At 41.0% G+C, this 18,084-nt stretch overlaps 1 protein-coding gene across 11 annotated transcripts in view; it reads left to right on the top strand.

Moving 5' to 3' along the window:
- Positions 1–18,084, top strand: part of LOC105468995 (testis expressed 2) — a 124,465-nt gene that overhangs the window by 53,495 nt on the left and 52,886 nt on the right. For all 11 annotated transcript variants that reach the window (XM_071083453.1, XM_011719505.2, XM_011719507.2 and 8 more), the window contains exons 3-4: positions 12,432–12,632; positions 13,641–13,971. In XM_071083453.1, the coding sequence (XP_070939554.1) occupies positions 12,432–12,632; positions 13,641–13,971 (532 nt within the window). The remainder of the gene's footprint in view (positions 1–12,431; positions 12,633–13,640; positions 13,972–18,084) is intronic.

Here is an 18,084-nt window from a genome sequence, read left to right as displayed (position 1 = left end):
ACTAAAAATACAAAAAATTAGCCGGACGTGGTGGCGGGCACCTGTAGTCCCAGCTACTTGGGAGGCTGAGGCAGGAGAGTGGCGTGATCCCAGGAGGCGGAACTTGCAGTGAGCCGAGATCATGCCCCTGCACTCCAGCCTAGGCAACACAGCGAGACTCCATCTCAAAAACAAAAACAAAAAACAGAAAAAACAACAACAACAAAAAAAGCTCACCAATATGGGAGACTATAATACCTTCCTGCGATCAAGATCTCTAAGACAGGCCCAGCCCAGGACTGAGATCCCACATACTTTATGCCCTAAGTGGACTCCATGTATGAGCCGTGAACCAGTCAGGCTGGGAACTGGGTGCTCAGGGACTGTTTTAGGAGACCATGTGGTTTTGAACCTCTGAGCCATGTAAGTTCTCACTGATGGGTCCAGGAACTGCTTGCAGCCAGACTGGACTAAGAGTCTTGCTCCTTTACTGGTTCCATGAACAGTTCAAGGAGCATTGCAGTTTTTCTTTTGTGTAACTTCACATGATAAGGAAAGACTGGAGAAAAGGAAAGCTTTTGTGTACTTTTTCAGTGCAATTTTTTATTCTATCCTCACTGCAGACATATGTATTTATATATGATGCTGCAGGAGTGATGCATTTATGGGATGATAAACCAAAAAGACCAATTTGCAGCCAAGTAGTAGCTAATCTCAAAGACTGTTGTGTTGTTGTCTAGGCCTTATGGTACTCCACCGTCTCCCCCTCTGAACCCAGCTGATCAGCAGCTGTACTGTCTGGAATAAGTAAAAAAGAGGCTGGGTGTAGTGGCTCACACCTGTAATCTCAGCACTTTAGGAGGCCGAGGTGGGTGGATCACCTGAGGTCAGGAGTTCAAGACCAGCCTGGCCAACATGGTGGAACCCTCCCATCTGTACTAAAAATACAAAATTAGCCAAGCGTGGTGGCAGGCGCCTGTAATCCTAGCTACTTGGGAGGCTGAGGCAGGAGAATTGCTTGAACCTGGAAGGTGGAGGTTGCATGGAGCTGAGATCACACCACTGCACTCTTATTGCCTGGGCAACAAGAGCGAAACTCCATCTGAAAAAAAAAAAAAAAAAGTAAGACCTCTATGTGGCCAAAGAGCTGTCACAAAGTCCACAGAAGAACTCTTAGGACCTCCTCCAAAGCTGTTCTTAATATATTGGAGTTCATAGCTGATGAGATCATGAGAAGCAGCAAATAGGAGAAAGGTTGCCACAGGCATTCAACAGGAAGTGGCATGTGAATGTGTGAAACCAAAGGCCAAAACCAAAATGTGAGAAGAAGCTCACAGGACTTAGAGCACGGTAGGCTGGGCAGGTTAACTCAAGGTAGAGAGCCTCATGTGTGCCACAGACCAAGAGCATCCCTGTAGTGACACCCCCTGTGTGGTAGCCTTCTGGAATTCTTATGTTGGGTGACTGGCTAGATGCCCTAAGCTGGGGACCTTGGGAAAGGGTGGGTTTGGGCATGGGGAAAATGAGGCATTTAGAGTCAGCATACTGCACTTGGCATGTTTGCTTAGCCAAATCAGATGGTCCCTTGCCCAGGAGTATTTTTAATTCAGAGCCATTCCTGCTGCACACTAACTTTCTACATGTTTATAACGAAAAGCTTCCTGAAGATTTCATAAAGGTCTTGGATTTATGTTTGAGTATATGGCTCAGATGCAATTTTGAATTATATTCTTGAGCAAATTCTTTATCTCAGATTTTTAAACCAGCAGCAGCATACTGGTTTCCAGAGTGATAATCCGTCTCTTTTTTAAAGATAGGGCCTGCAAGTTTGACTAAAATTATATTTAGGCCATTGCAGAGACTAATAGAAATGAATTTTGGAGAACATTTTTTTCTTTAGGTTGTGTCACATGTAGATAATTAATAAGAGGGATAGGTTTTAAAAATAATTAGGTTCCCTGAATGTAGGCTTTGGTTTTGATATATAAAAGAATAATTTTGGGGGGAGGATATGATCAATTTTGCGAAGAAATTCCAATTTGTAAATTTAATCTCAATTTCATGAAATTCTTTCACGAAATTAGAGTAAGCAAGTCTTTAGGAGAAAACGGCCAGTACATGCAGCCCAAAGAGGCTTGGATTGCTTTTTGTTGGTCTCTCATAACCCTCGGTAGAATAAGGACAAGAAATGTGAGTGCATTTCTTTCTATATTGTACTTCACTGAAAATATCCTGCCCCTATAATGAGTTACCTGAGTTTTTATGTATGGTTTTTATAAATATGGCTATTTCCCAGTGCCCCTTGTTGTAGAATAGTTTTCAGGTGAGACGTTTGTTTGTATGTTTGTTTTGCCTCGCTCTGTCGCTCAGGCTAGAGTGCAGTGGCACGATCTTGGCTCACTGCAGCCTCTGCCTCCTGGGTTCAAGCGGTTCTCCTGCCTCAGCCTCCAGAGTAGCTGGGATTACATGTGCGCACCACCACGCCTGGCTAGTCAGACGAGATGTTTTGATGCAGGCAGCCCTCACTTACTAGAAGGTACTCCTTGTGTTGAAGTTGGAGAGGCAGCTGTGTGGAACATGCTTCCTGAATCCCATAGGAACAATATGGTTAAGGATGTCAGGTAGTCCCAAAATGACTTTTTTGAACTTTCATTTTTAAACTTTTTATTGTAGAAAATATTAGATACAGACAAAAATAGAGGCAATAGTAAAATGAACTCCCCATGTGCCTGACACCCAATTTCAACTATTGTCAACATTTTGCCAGTTTTTCACTCAATTCATTAACTTACGTAAGCATAGCTAAATTGTAATTCTGGTTACCTATATATAAGTACAGTTTCTAGCATCCTGAAAATGCCTCTGAACTCTGTAAGAAAAGTACCAAAAACATCGAAGACTCTTATTGTAATTATTGTTCAATAATCAACTGTTAAGAAGGGGTTTGCTGTACTCCAAAGATGAGTTTGCCAGCAAGATGATTCTAGGGCATGAGCATGTTTTTGTGTGGGTGCCCAGGCCATAGTTGTTGACTCACTGTTCTCATTCCGTCGCTTCTTTCAGTGGCATTCAAATGGGTTGCAGAAGACATTAATCAAGAAGAAAATAGTAAAGTTTCTATCTGTATCAGTCTTTGCTCTTTCTAGCTAAGAAAGTAAATAAGCCTTGCTGATATTTAACATACAGATGACCACATATTGACTTTTGGCCAAAAACCTTGGAAATTATTAGTAAGACTCTGAAATATGGATTTACACTCAGGATCATCAACAGTGATCCTCACCTTGAGTGTATGTGTTGTGCCTTAAGGTGTCAGCTGAAGGTAGTACATAGCTGTCATACTGGAAAAACTAAAAATTATCAGAAGGATAATTATCTCATCTTTTGCTCTTTATTTCTATTCTGTATACTTTTCATAAAAGCTGTATATATTGGAACATGTGTATAACGTATAAGTAAAGGTATATATTTGTACATACCCAAAAAGTTGTTTGATAGAATGTGTGATCTGAAAAGTGGCAGAGGCTACTAATTTATTTGCTTGCTGATCTATTTATCTTACAATTTTAACCCTTGTTATTTTGATTTAACGTTTATCATGTATTAACATAACTCAGACCTTGGTCATTTCAGTGGTTCATCTGAGATCATTTTACCTTTCTAATTTGAGTCCACCTTATCTCCTGTGCTGTTACTGTCTGCCAGTGCATTATAATTTCACAAATGTTCTGTGGCCACCTCAGTTTGGGAGATTCTGCACTGGAGGATAGGACAGCAGGATAAAGTGGCTTTAGCCCCGACTCCAGTGCTTCTAGTGTCACTGCTGGGAAGGTGACCTTGAGGCAGGCAGTTGGAGGATGTGGACTGTATTTTTGGCACTTCCCTCCCCTAATGGGCTTTCTTTCTTTCTTTCTTTCTTTTTTTTTTTTTTTTGATGTTCTTTATAGTGTCTTTGAGCAGCATTTATTTTCAATGCTGGCTCTCTGCTTAAGGCTATCATTTATAGTATGAATTCTGGATGTCTGTGGGTCTGCTTGTCTTTCATGGGTAAAATCAAATTTGTATCTCAAGACTTATAAGGTTTATTAGACTGTGCTGCCCCTGCCATATTCTCAAACTCCATGATCTATGATACTGTGTTTATAATACTGATGATGCCAGTTCTCAACCATTAATACATCAAAAAAGGTTTAGGCCTCGTAAAGACAAAATCCTGCTTATGTTTTAGTTTTGGAGACAGAGAGTAATTACCTTTTTATGTGCTTCAGAGATGATTTTCAACAGGAGTGTCCTCAGGCCCTGGCTCTGTTCTTGTGTATAGGATTTGCTCCTTCCCTGATACACTTGATGAAGGAATGATACAGGGATCTGAATGACAGGTGGCCTGAAATGCCAGCACAGCCACATGTCAGCAGGGGTGAAAACATGCTGCATTGTTACTGCTGTCAGCCAGGCATGCGGCGCCTGAATTCTCATCACTTCCTCGGGCTATAGGGCTGGCACTTTTCTCTGGTGAGCTCAGCATCAAGCTGAGCAGTAGAGCATTGGCCTTGAACTTCTGATTGGCCCTGTAACTGAAACCACGGTAGTAGTTCTTCCAGACTTTATTATTTGCAAAAGGTTAATTGTAGCTTTTAATCTTCTAAAATATTAAATGGGCCCCTTTATAGATTGTGGTTTTGTACTTGCAGCCATACATGGCTTCTAAATCCAGCAGAGAATTGAGAGAAACCCCTGACCTTTTACAAATGCCATCACAGGACCAGTCTGTGGGCCAGACAGCTGCAGCCTGGCTGACTGGGTCATTGTCCCCAGTGGGGTGCACTGTGTCCATTTTAACAGCTCCAGCTTCAGAAAGAAACAAAGCTTGTCTGAGTCGCTTTGGTGTGGGTTGAGAGCATCTCTGAGTGTTTTTGGTTGAGCTGTTGAAAGGGAATGTTGCTAACTATATGCTATATCTCTCTATACCCATTCCCATGTCTCATAACAAGGTGGGATAAATACTTTACTTGGGAAGAAATTCAGGGTTAAGAATTTTAGAACAGCTGAGCAGTGGAGAGTTGGGCACTATGTGGAGAACAGGGTGAAGACCTTGGAGTTGCTGTGCTGCTCTCAAGATTTGACAATTGCTGAAATCTGGAAATTTCATTTGTAGCTTAATCCAGGGGCTTGGTCAGATCCTGGGTGGGGGAAAATGGCTGATTAATGGTATCAAAAGGTGATTAGGTTTGCACTGGGAAATTGCTTTCTGCAAGAGCTACCTGGTTTCAGGCCCATAGGTGAGTGAGGGGGGCAGAATTAGGGAGGCTTGGAGGAAAGTTGTGCCTCAGCCTCTTGTCCTAAACCTCCCTAAGGCCAGTCTGCAACCTAGTTTCTGACAATGGGGTCAAATAGCAACTCCTGTGATCCTCTCAAGATTTCCTATCAAAGCCTGTAATGTTCTGGAAAGAGCCTTAGACAGGGGGCAGGAAACATGGGCTCCAGTCACAATACCCCTCTCTGCTCTAGATAAGACTTAGCTCATCCCATTTCTGTCCGGAAAATCTTTGGTTTCTGGGGTTATTTTCTTGTTCTGTGCTATTTTGTGCATTTTTACCTCGGTTTTTCTTTTTGAGAATAATGACCAAGTCTTCTAAGTAACCTCTACAGCTCTTTGCACTTATTAGGGTGTCAGTTTCTTCCTTTGCTTGTTCGTCTCATGCAGCTAGCATGGTACTTACAGGCTCTGAGGGGCTCGCCAGCCTTCCTGCTTGCTCCTGCTTTCCATAGATTTCATTTAATCCTCACAGCCGTCTCTGAATTAGGCTTCCCTCATGTATTCAGTCAACAAACATTTGTTACAGTTGTGGTTGGCAGACATGATGATCCCTGCTCTTGTGGAGTTTGTAACTCAGTTTAGTAAACCAGGCAGTTAACAGATACAGTGATGGGAGAGTACCAGAGAACTGAGCCTAGGTGAGGAGGGAGGCTTCCTAGGAGAAGTGTCGCCTTTGCCATGACCTGAGGGGTGACTAGGCACAAGCCAGACTGCTGCACGTGTGGCCGTGCTGTGGAGCTGAGATAGCATCCCACACCTTAGGGTCAGGAACACTTGGTTTGAGTCCCAGATTTGCCACTCTCTAGACGTTGGAAGGCAAATCACATCCCCTCTCTCACCACTTTTCTTACTTGTAAAATCGTAGGCAATTGACAGAAATAACAGGAGATAATGCACCTGGGGTACCTGGGCCATAAGATGAGCTTAAATGTCAGCCATTGTTATGAATAGTAATATTAGTGTTTAAAAAAACCATATGCTTACGATTTCTTTATAAACTGTAAACAAATTGTACCTTAATAAACTGTCAGTAGGGAAAAAATCATTATGGCTTGAGCAGAGGGTGAGGTGTAGGGGCCAGGGAGGCATGAAACTGGGCAGTAAGCCACCTGGACCCTTTTACAGGTGAGCAAAGCAAGTGTCTGAGGGATAAGCATCACCTACCCTGGCAGGAGGTAAGTGGTGCAGGCGTGCTTGGAACCCAGGTCTGTCAGATTCTCAGTACTTCTGCTAAGGTGGGTGAGTTGGTTTCAGTGCATGTGTTTTGACCCGCAGTCTTTTGTGCCAGTGGATATGATCAGTGTAGGGTCTCATTTAGGCTAACAAATGATTGTTCACAATAAACGTGTAATTCAAATCCTGATTTGTGTGCTATGTTTATTTGTTTTTTAGTAGCTGTGGACTTTAGCGTCTGATGAATCTTTAACACAAAGGCAGGAACATGGTAGTTCAGGAAGGAGGAAATTTGAAGATAAAAGGGAAGGAGAAACCACAGCAGCTGGTGATTCTGAAAAGAAGGGGGTAGGGAGAAGAAGGGCCAAGCCAAGTCCAAGCAGAGTAAAGGAATCTGGGCCCCCTCCAGGCTTTCCCAAGAGAAGGAAAGCATCTCCTAGATTCTCTTTCTATGCCTACATACTTCTTGCCTCTCACCTCTGCCTCCTGTAGTACAGCAGGTAAGGTTTTGTGCTTTTGAACTGTGTAGGTAGGACTTGAAACTCCCTTCTGTCTCTCACATTCCTCTGAATCAGGTTGTTCTGGGATTCCTGAATTTGGCAAGTGGTAGAGGATGACCTTTATCTGTCAGAGCTGTCAGCAAAGAAGGTAATTGCATGCTCGTCTCAGAACTGTGCCCATGTGTGAGCACACAGGCTGCAGCCAGCAAGAACTCCATAGTGGCTGTTCTTCCGCTAGGGTGGTAGCTCAGGCTTCTGGGTTGAATGCCTGGCTTTGTGGCTAAAAACCAAATCCCTGAAGCACTGTGGAAATGGTTGCTCTTGTTATCCAGGGACAGGAATTTTCCTAGGAATAATAATTAAGCAGCAGTTGGTTAGACTGGGGCAGAGTAGTGGCTCAGCACCTGAAACTGTCTGACCTGTGAACAGATGAGCTGATGTATTTGTATCTCAGCACACATGCCTGTATGTCTTGTTCTGTTTTCTAAATCTAAAAATCAAAGGAGTAAACTAAAAAAATTGATACGTTTGTTTATAAATTGAGTATCTTAATTTTCATATAGAACTATGAGTTTTTCAAAAGCCTTTACGTAGAATACTCATTAATATTTCTGAGTTCTTAATACTGCAGGTTAGCTTTTAAAAGAGATTTTGAATTTCTACAATAGATGATTTCATTAGGTGATTACTTAGATTATCTTCTCTCATTTAATTATGCAAAGCATCTAATAAAATGGCAGAAAACTGCCATGTACTGAATGACTGTCTCTTATCACTAAGACTGCGTGTGTTGAAAGCATGCACAAGAAGAGAAAGGAAGGCTTTGCCCATTTCTATTCATAGTCGAGCCAAAGGTCTAGGGCTAAAAAGCTTGAACCCAAGAACTGGCCCTGTACTGTCTCTGATACACTAGTCCTAAGCCCTGTGTAGCTGTTAATCCCTTGAAAAGTGTAGCTAGTTGGAACCGAGATGTGTTCTAAGTGTAAAGTACACACTGGGTTCTGAAGACTTAGTATGAGACAGAATGTAAAATACCAGTAATAATTTTTAATATTGATTACATGTTGAAATCATAATTTTGATATGAATTTAAATAAAATACATTGTTTAAATTAATTTTACCTGCTTTTTCTATTTTAATGTGGCTCCTAGACCATTTAAAATTACACATTTTTGGCAAGGCACGGTGGCTTACGCCTGTAATCCCAGCTATTCAGGAGGCTGAGGCAGGAGAATCACTTGAACCCAGGAGGTGCAGGTTGCAGTGAGCTGAGATGACGCCACTGCACTCCAGCCTGGGCAACAGAGCGAGACTCCATCTCAAAAAAATAAAATAAAAATAAAATTACATATTTTCATGACTCACATTTATGGCTCACATTATATTAATATTTCCGTTGTGCAGCACCTCCCTGGACAATTCTGCATTTTCTGACTTAGGAAAGACAAAATGAAAGCAATTGGAGAGAAACAACCTTTTATCCCTAAGTTTCTCTTATTCATAAATCAGATAATTTATCTGTACAATCCCAGTAGTTTCAAATAGGAAAAATCCCCACAGCTTATATTACTCTATTTCTCAGAGACTGTCCTTTTCTTGGAGAACAGTTACATATAATACAATACTTGTCTTTTTTTTCTCCTTTAGCCCTTTTAATATGGTGGTGAGTGGTTGATAAACATAATGCAGGGATTTTTGTCCAAAATTCCAGTATCATGTTAATCCTTTTTTTCTCTTTTGGGGCCAGTATCATGTTAATTCTACTGGCTTTTTTTACATGTATCTGTAATTTTATGTACCTGGAAATAACGAAAAATATTTTATATGGAGATTTGCTGCAGTAATGTCTATCTTAATTGTGATTATCACAATTCAAAAACAGTCATTAAATAAATGTTGAGCATCTCAGCTTAGGTATTAGGATGGACGAAAGTATCACACATAATCTGTATTCTCAAGTAGCCTCTACTCTAGACAGGAGACACATCCTCAGAGTGAAATGATTCAAGAAGAGCAATTGCATGCAGGGACTGTATGGCCAAATGGCTCATAAGTGACACTGATAGCAAGTGGCTGTTTTAATCTAACAGAGTTCTCATCAGCTCCGACTTCCCCCGCTTCATGGATTCTTCTTGGTTTTAATAGCTCTGCAAGCACAACCTCTGAAGTATCTTAGAAAAATGATTATATCTGCTTCAAGTTCTTTATTAATCTAGTTACCTTTAGAACTTTAGCCCTAGTAAACCTGTTATATATGTAAGACAGTATTTTCTGCAACCAAATTGGATAAGAAGAAAGCTGTGTATTCTGTGTCAGGAGATCTTTAGTGAAAATGGTTGTGCTTAAAAAGACAAATATATTTATAGAAAACCCCACTCAACAGCAGAATGCATTTTTTTTTACTGCACTTGGAACCAAGATAGACCATATAACAAGCTTGAAAGAATTGAAATTACACAGAGCCGATTCTCTTTTATGAAACTACACTAAAAAACAGTAAGAAAGATATCTGAAAATTTCTCAAATATTTGGAAATTAAGCAAAATACTTCTAAACAGCCTGTGGGCCCAAAGATAAAGTCATAAGGGAAAATAGAAAATATTTTTAACTGAAGGAAACTGAAAATACAACCTATCAGAAATTACAGGTAATGCAGTGCCTAGAGGGAAATTAATAGTATTAAGTTAAAGGATGGGTGTGGTAGTTCGTGCATGTAATCCCAGCACTTTGGGAGGCCAAGCTGGGAGAATTGCTTGAGACCAAGAGTTCAAGACCAGCCTGGGCAACATAGCAAGACTCCATTTCTACAAAGAATGTTTTTAAAAAATTAGCTTGGTGTAGTGGCACATACCTGTAACCCTTGCTGCTTGGGAGGCTGAGGTGGAAGGATTAATTGAGCCCAGGAGTTTGAGGTTACAGTAAGTTATGATTGTGCCACTGCACTCCAGCCAGGATGACAGAGAAAGACCCTGTCTCAAATACATAGATGATAGATAGATACATACATACATATATACATACATACGTACATACATACGAAAAGAAAGATTTGAGAGAAGGACAAATTACCAGTGTCAGGACTGAAAGAGGGCATCACTATAGACACTACAGTTATTCACAGGATTATAGGGAAATATTGCAGACAGCATTATGCCCAGAAATTGGACAACATAGATAAAATAGATAAACTCTTTGAAAGATACAAACCAAAGCTCACTCAAGAAGAAACAGATAACCTAAATAGTCCAATAGCAAGTAAAGAAATTGAATTCATAGTTTGGAACCTTTCTGCAAGGAAAACTCTAGGCTCAGACGGTTTCATGGGCAAATGTTATCAAACCTTTAAGGAAGAAATACTCATTCTACACAAACTTCCAGAAAATAGAGAAGAGGGAACACTTCCCAAATGCACTTACCTGCATTTTCTGAGGCTCATTAATACAAAAAAACACTGCAAGAAAACTATAGCCTATTTTCCCTCATGAACTTAGAGGGACAAATGAACAAAATATCAGCAAAGTGTTATGCTGGTAAACTGGCTCTCCAGAAAAAAGAAAAAAAAAAATCTTGATTTATACTATTCCCTGATTCCTGTGATATAGAAACTCCCACCGTTGCCAGTTGCAAGCTACCAACGTAAAGTCACTGAACATGGAGTTGGGAAGGGATGTGTAGAATATGTTCCTGTGAGCTGATACAGCCCAATTTCAGCACCTCATGACTCATACATCCTTAATCCTGAGAATGCAAGACTGGTTCAACATTTGAAAGTCAATGAATGTAATTTGCCATAAGAACAGACTAAAGAAAAAGACAAACTGTGAGCCAAAGAAAGTACTTAGTTCTACATTTAGCAAAAATACACCCACCCAAACGGATGCTCTGACAATACAGTCCACTTCAGGGCCCACTGTGATCTGTAATTGTCATCTTTTTCTCTTCATTGTTCTGATTGTTGCTGTTTCCTCACAAACACCTCTTCCCATGGCCACTGCTTGCTTACTCAATATTGTTGAATAGATGCTGCTCCTGTCCAGTGATTCACTGGGAGGAGGGAGAGATCCTCCCAGCTCAGGCCAAAACATCTACTGAGGTCTATGCATCCATATAATTGGCTCACAAGTTTCACACTCTTTTCCCCCATGACAAAGAGAGACGTTTGTCCATTTTTCCTTGCACTTCACACTTAGGTACTCTTTTTGTGACAACTTTTCTCTATTATGTTTACTCCAGTGGGGTCACAGGATAGGTAAATGAAGACCTAATTTTCTACTCTTTTGGAGGCACCTTTGGATCAAGAATCCCGTCCTTTTAAAAAATCTTTGTCCCAATTCCTAACCTATTACTTTGCACATAGATTCAATGCGTGTTTTAATAAAAGGATGAATGAATAGAATTCTAAGGAGTCCTCATTTTCACAGGCTTTCAGTTCAAGACTTTAGTGTGAGACTCAAATACTTAGCATGGAAATGGCTATTGCTTGAAAAGAATGACAGTCCCAACTCCCATGTAGTGATCTTTAGCATCTCTCTGCTCATTACAAAGACATGTAGTTTTTAAAAGTTTGGGAGAGTAGGAACTTATCAATTAAAAATCCCCAGAGAACTTCTTTTGTGAGATCTGGGCTACTGATAACCTGAAAAAGTATTTGAGGCAGGAGAAGTGTTCAGTGATGAATGATGATGACAGCTGTGAGATTAGCTTTAACACAGTGTATAGTGTATTAGGCTTTTGTGTATGTATTTTTTGTCTGTACATTTCAATGTTTGCTCTTTTAAAAAAATCAACATATGTAACAAAAAATCACTTATGTCCAATTTGGCAGGGGGACCTGGAGCACAATTTTACCCATATAAGTTACTATGTATCTTTGAATTTTGATATATTATTGATTATATTTACGATTTATTTAGTGCCTAATTCTCAAATCATCTGCTTTACTGTATGGTTTCAATGAGGTACATGTTGTAGTGCGATATAAGTAGAGAGGTAGTTGTTCTCTGAGTCCTGTGGTAACATGAATTAATACCTGAAATTTCAAAGATTGCAGCTGGGCTGGGAAGGGCATGTGTTTGACTAATTAAGAAGGCCAGACGGCGGGGGGAATTAATCACCCCCAAAGGAGGTCAGGCAGAGAAGATTGTTCATGTGACATGAACAAATCTTTTGAGTTTCCTGATGTGCTTATAGGCTTTAAAAAAAGAAAGAACCTTTTATTTAGGATAATAAACATTGCCATTTTTCCTCCAAATCCAGATTTTTGGTTATCAAGAACCTCCTCAGTCCCAGTTATCCTCCCAGCTAAGCACTTCTCTTTGCAACCTGTAGTCATTGGTGAGCTGCTATCTGCGTCATGGTCAAGTTTGGTTTCAGTGTCCCAAATACCACAGTGTTCATCATTTCACACTAAATCAGATTTGTGTTTATTCTGAGTTTACTAATGGAAGTTTTTCTTCATCAGGGATGGATGAATGAGATTTACAACTATGATCCGGAAACCTACCATGCGACTTTGACACATTCAGTCTTTGTTCGACTTGAGGGTGGAACCTTAAGACTTTCAAAGCCCAATAAAAATATATCCAGGAGGGCCAGCTACAATGAAACCAAGCCAGAGGTCACCTACATCAGCCAGAAAATCTATGACCTCTCAGACAGCAAGGTGAGCCTGAGCAATTTTGGAAGGATAGCTTAGATGAATGAAAAGCATATGGCATCTCAGATGCTTAACTGCATTTTTTTATTCCCTAAAAAGGTTAGTTGTCATTGAAGTATCAGTATACCTTAGGACAGTACCTCTCACACTTTAATGTTTATGCACATCACCTGGGCATCTTGTTAAATGCAGATTCTGATTCAGTAGCTGTGGGTAGGGCCAAGGGCCTGCATTGTTATGAGTTCCCAGATGATACTCAGGCTGCTGGTCCATAGACTACAACTTGAGGAACAAGAGTGTTGTGCACTCAGAATTCTGACTGTAAAAGCTAATTATTTCAGTCAAACAAAAAGCCGTGTGGCTCTGTGTGGTGATTGTAGGGTACTTAACTATTGAAGACTTTGTGCATGTGAAAATGATAGATATGCAAAATAGCTACATTTTGATTAAGTATTATATACTTCTATTTTTGTGAGAAATGTAAATTATTTGTTCCACAAAGCTATCGTTTCTCTGTTCTTACAGTTCATCTGAATGATCTTTAGATTTCTCCAAAGGGAGAGAAGTACTTAAAATAGTTTTTATATAAGTTTATTCTTAACTTGAGTTTGATACTCAAGGTTGACTTGAGCTGCCCATCTAGATTTTAACTATCTTTTTTTTTCTTCTAACTTAAGTTTGGCCCAAGGTCATTAAATTTAGTTGACAGCCAAACGTAGTTGATGATAAGCAGCTAAACATTATTATCGAGCTACTGCCACCTGAAAATTACGGATATTTATAACTCTCTCAAAATTATTAAACATCTATTTTCTGGAATGATTTTGAAGGATAACAAGACACTTCTAAAAATTCCAGTTTCTGTAGTCATGTTACGAACAAGTGTTAAAAGTTATTTCATATTCATCATCTTAGTCAAAAAGTCTATAAGGTTTGCACTTGTGCTATGCATAATATTAATGCATAGTGTAGCCAATCTTTAGTATATTAATCATCATTTTTCTTTCTCTGTAGATTTATCTTGTACCTAAAACTTTGGCTCGAAAGCGAATCTGGAATAAAAAGTACCCCATTTGTATCGAGCTTGGTCAACAAGATGACTTTATGTCTAAAGCTCAGACTGATAAGGAGACTTCAGAAGAGAAGCCGCCAGCTGAGGGAAGCGAGGACCCTAAGAAGCCACCCCGCCCTCAGGAGGGAACAAGATCTACCCAGCGAGATCAGATACTCTATCTCTTTGGGAGAACTGGCCGAGAAAAAGAGGACTGGTTTAGGAGATTTATTCTGGCATCTAAGCTAAAGTCGGAAATCAAGAAGCCATCGGGTGTCTCTGGAAGTAAACCAGGTAATGATGTTTGTGCTAAATGCTTATGCATTTTTAAAGGGCCACTAGGGAGAATAGAGAAAGAATGCCAAGTAGGAAGGCAGGAAGGAAGCCCACCCTGACTTGATGGTTGTCTGCCACCTAATGTGCATTCTCATGACTCATTTACCGTCTAGGCTGATCACTGCAACCCTCTGTCCCAAATCATTTAACCAACGGTGGATCCATTTGCAGATGCTGTTTATTAGCCTTTGCTGGTTATGTTTTCTTTGTATATGATGTGACTCCCCTGAGAGAAGCAGCAACAGAAGAACCCTAGTTCTGAGATGGCAGGTGAGTCAGGGAGATCCTTCAGGCTGGTGCTTTCAAAGGCCTGACCCTCAATATGTCCTCCAAGCGTGAGCTTGCCATAGAATGCAGAATCCTTGCACTTGCTGAGTATTCGGGTCAGATCATGGTCATTCGGATTGATAACCATGCAGCACCTCTTTGCTCAGCTTTGACTGGGCTTGGAGCTGCAAGAGACACAAAACCAGTAAAAAGCAGCAGCTCCCCTGTCCTTCAGGTGTTGTGCCTATTATGCAAAACTGGCATGTATGAGTCAGGTGTTCACAAATTGCCGTGCTGTAATGAGCATGGTGTAACCAATAATTGGGACAAGACCAGTGTGGGTGTTATTAGGGAAAGCTTTCTTACATGGATCTGGAACAAAGACTAGGATGGAGCCACTCTGGGGCTTTCTCTAACAAGGCGTTTGTGTTGATCCGGGAGTTATGCTGGTCACATGAGTGTCACACATTTGCTTCAGAGTGCTTTGGTTCCTTCCCCTGGAACTTAATCTGAGCCTTTGCCCTAACTCCCTTGCTAACCTTCCATTCTGTCTGCTTCAACACCAGATTCCATCCCAATCCCAGCACTGAGATCCAAGAAGTCCCTTTTAAGAATCAAGATGAATGGGGAGATTACTAGATATATTTATTTCCTAGGGCTGCTGGGACAAAATACCACAAGCTGGGTGATTTACAACAGAAATGTATTCTCTCCCAGTACTGGAGGCTGGAAGTCTGAAATCAAGGTGTTAGCAGGGCCATGCTCCTTGTGAGACTCTGCATAGAATCCTTCCTTGCGTGTCTGCAGCTTCTGGTAGTGACCATCAATCCTTGGCCCGCAGCTGCATCACTCCACACTGGCCTATCATCACATGGCATTGTCTCTCAGTGGCTCTGTGTCTTCTTGGAAGGACACCAGTTATATGGGATTAAGAGCCCACCCTGTTTAATGAATGGCATCTACAATGACTCTATTTCCAAATAAGGTCACATTCTGAGATGCTGGGGTTAGGACTTTAACATATTTTTTGGAGAACACAATTCAACCCATAACACTGAGTAAAAGAAAATTCAAGTGGGTAAGAACTCCTCAGCACCAGGCACTGCCTAGCTGTCCTGGTAGGTCTAGACCTGTGCTGCTGCTTACGGTAGCCTCCCGCCCCATGTGGCTTTTGAACACTTGAAGTGTGGCCAGTCCAGATGGAGATGTGCTCTAAGTGTAAGATGCACATTGGATTTCAAAGTCTTAGTCCAATAAAAGAACGTAAAATATCTCATTAATAACTTCTTATATTGGTTACATGTTGAAATAATATTTTAGATATATTAGGTTAAAATATATTCAAAAATGTATTCAAATTAATTTTGTTATTTCTTTTTACCGTTTTTTTTTTTTTTTTTTTTTTTTTTTTCCTGAGATGGAGCCTAGCTTTGTCGCCCAGGCTGGAGTGCAGTGGCACGATCTTGGCTCACTGCAACCTCCGCCTCCCAGGTTCAAGCAATTCTCCTGCCTCAGCCTCCTGAGTAGCTGGGATTACAGGCACCCGCCACCACACCCAGCTAATTTTTGTATTTTTGGTAGAGACGGGATTTCACTGTTGGTCAGGCTGATCTCAAACTCCCAACCTGAAGTGATCTGCCCGCCTCAGCCTCCCAAAGTGCTGGGATTACAGGCATGAGCCACCAGGCCCAGCCTCTTTTTACCTTTTTAAATGTGACTACTAGAAAATTTAAAATTGTTTATGTGGCTCAGATTATATTCCTACTGGAAATATAAAGGTCTACTGGTCTAGGTACTGCAGCTCAGAATCAGGTAACCCACAGGGGTTTATGGGGCCACCAGGAAACACCACTTTAGGTACTCAGGGGCCCCCCAGAGCACCTTCAAAAGAGGCACGTTATTCATGGACTTAAATAAAGCATTTGATTATTTTTAATGAGTTCACATTTTTGGAAATCCTGCCAAAAGTTCCACTCACCACACAACAAACATAATGGTAAGAGTCAGAGATGTGGGAAAACCTTCAGTGCACTCACTTATATTAAAATCAGGCAAGGCTTACACACCACTAATGTCTTTTTGTACATCTGTAAGTCTGGGTTGCCTTTGAAAGCTATGAATTGAGATTTTTATGGTAAGTTTAACCCACCAAAAGTGGGATTAAACTAGTTAGCAAGGTAAATTGGTGAGGACTGTGCTGTTCTTCAAACCCATCTCTGAATCAGTGACTGCATAGGTGGTCAGCCATGAAGGTATGACTGGTCTGATTCTCTAAGGCCAGGTACATCTGTCAATACCAAGAAGTTAGAAGTCTTCCTGCTCGACGACCTGCCCCTGTCCTCTCCCTCGGGGATGCTGTCACCAAAATCCTAGATTTCTCTAGCAACACGGATTGTGCTTCTCAGACTTGAATGTTTGAGGGGATCTTAAGATGCAGGTTCTGACTCGAGGTCGTGGGTGGGGCTGAGAGTCTGCATCTCCAGCCAGCAGTGCCCAGGCTGCAGGTCAGGAAAGACCTCCAGGAGAAACAAGAGTCTGGAGACAGCAGGAAAGCCACATGGTCACTTGGCAGAATTCCAGTATGGTCTCTGCCCAGGAAGGTCCTTGACTTTATCAGGGGCTGTTGTCCATGAGACCCACAGTACAGTGACGACTTCTGTGCTTTGTCCCACTCAAGGGAAGGGTGAGGTGATGTGAAGAGGCTGTTCTGTGGGCAGTGAGCACCAGCCCAGCCTCGTAGGGGTCTCCATTCTTCCTCCATACATGGAGTGTGGCTCAGTCACAATGGAACCAGTTTGGTTTGAAGTGTCGGGTTCATGCTGCCCTGTTTATTTCATCTTTTTTCTCTTTTTTACTATTAACTAAACTCTAAAGTTTATTTGGATTTCACTGGTTTTTCTACTAATGTCCTTTTTCTTTTCCAGGATCCAATCCAGGATATTAAATGTAATATAAGTTTACATTTATTTTTTAATGTTTTTGGTGTAACTTTTATCCTAGCATTTAAAAAAATAATGCTAAACATGAAAATGGTATAAGGATAATAGAAGTTACAAAAAATATATTTTTATAGTTATGCAGTGTAAAATACTAAATATTGAAGTGCTGGAAATTATCAGGCTAAAATTTAAATTAAGAAATGGCTTGTATGACCCTTTGTGAGGCTCTGGGGAATTATGGTTCCGATGGTTGGAGCCTCTCAAGAAGAAAATGGTTTGAGTTTTTGATTTTTTTTTTTTTTTTTTTTTGAGACAGAGTCTTGCTCTGTTGCCTAAGCTAGAGTGCAGTGGTATGATCTTAACTCACTGCAACCTCCACCTCCCAGGTTCAAGCGATTCTCCTGCATCAGCCTCCCCAGTAACTGGGACTACAGGTACGGGCCAGCATGCCAGGCTAATGTTTTGTATTTTTAGTAGAGATGGGGTTTCACCATGTTGGCCAGGCTGGTCTCAAACTCCTGACCTCAAGTGATTCACCTGTCTTGGCCTCCCAACGTGCTGAGATTATAGGCTTGAGCCACTGTACCCAGCCTGGTTTGATTTTATCCACTTTACATTTCACCTGGCCATCAGAGTAAATCTAAATGAAATTGTTAGCATCAGGCACATCCCATGCTTAAAACCTTTGATTTTAACTACTCTACATTTCACCTGGCCATCAGAGTAAATCTAAATGAAATTGTTAGCATCAGGCACATCCCATGCTTAAAACCTCTCTGGTGCAACAAGGTCAATGTTAAATCCAAGGCTGGCTTTTGAGGCACTTTGCAGTCTGTTCCTGGCTAATCTCTCCATCCTTATTTCC

Source organism: Macaca nemestrina, chromosome 17, assembly GCF_043159975.1.
Source record: "Macaca nemestrina isolate mMacNem1 chromosome 17, mMacNem.hap1, whole genome shotgun sequence".
Lineage (NCBI taxonomy): Eukaryota > Metazoa > Chordata > Mammalia > Primates > Cercopithecidae > Macaca > Macaca nemestrina.
This window is presented reverse-complemented; position numbering and strand designations above follow the sequence as displayed.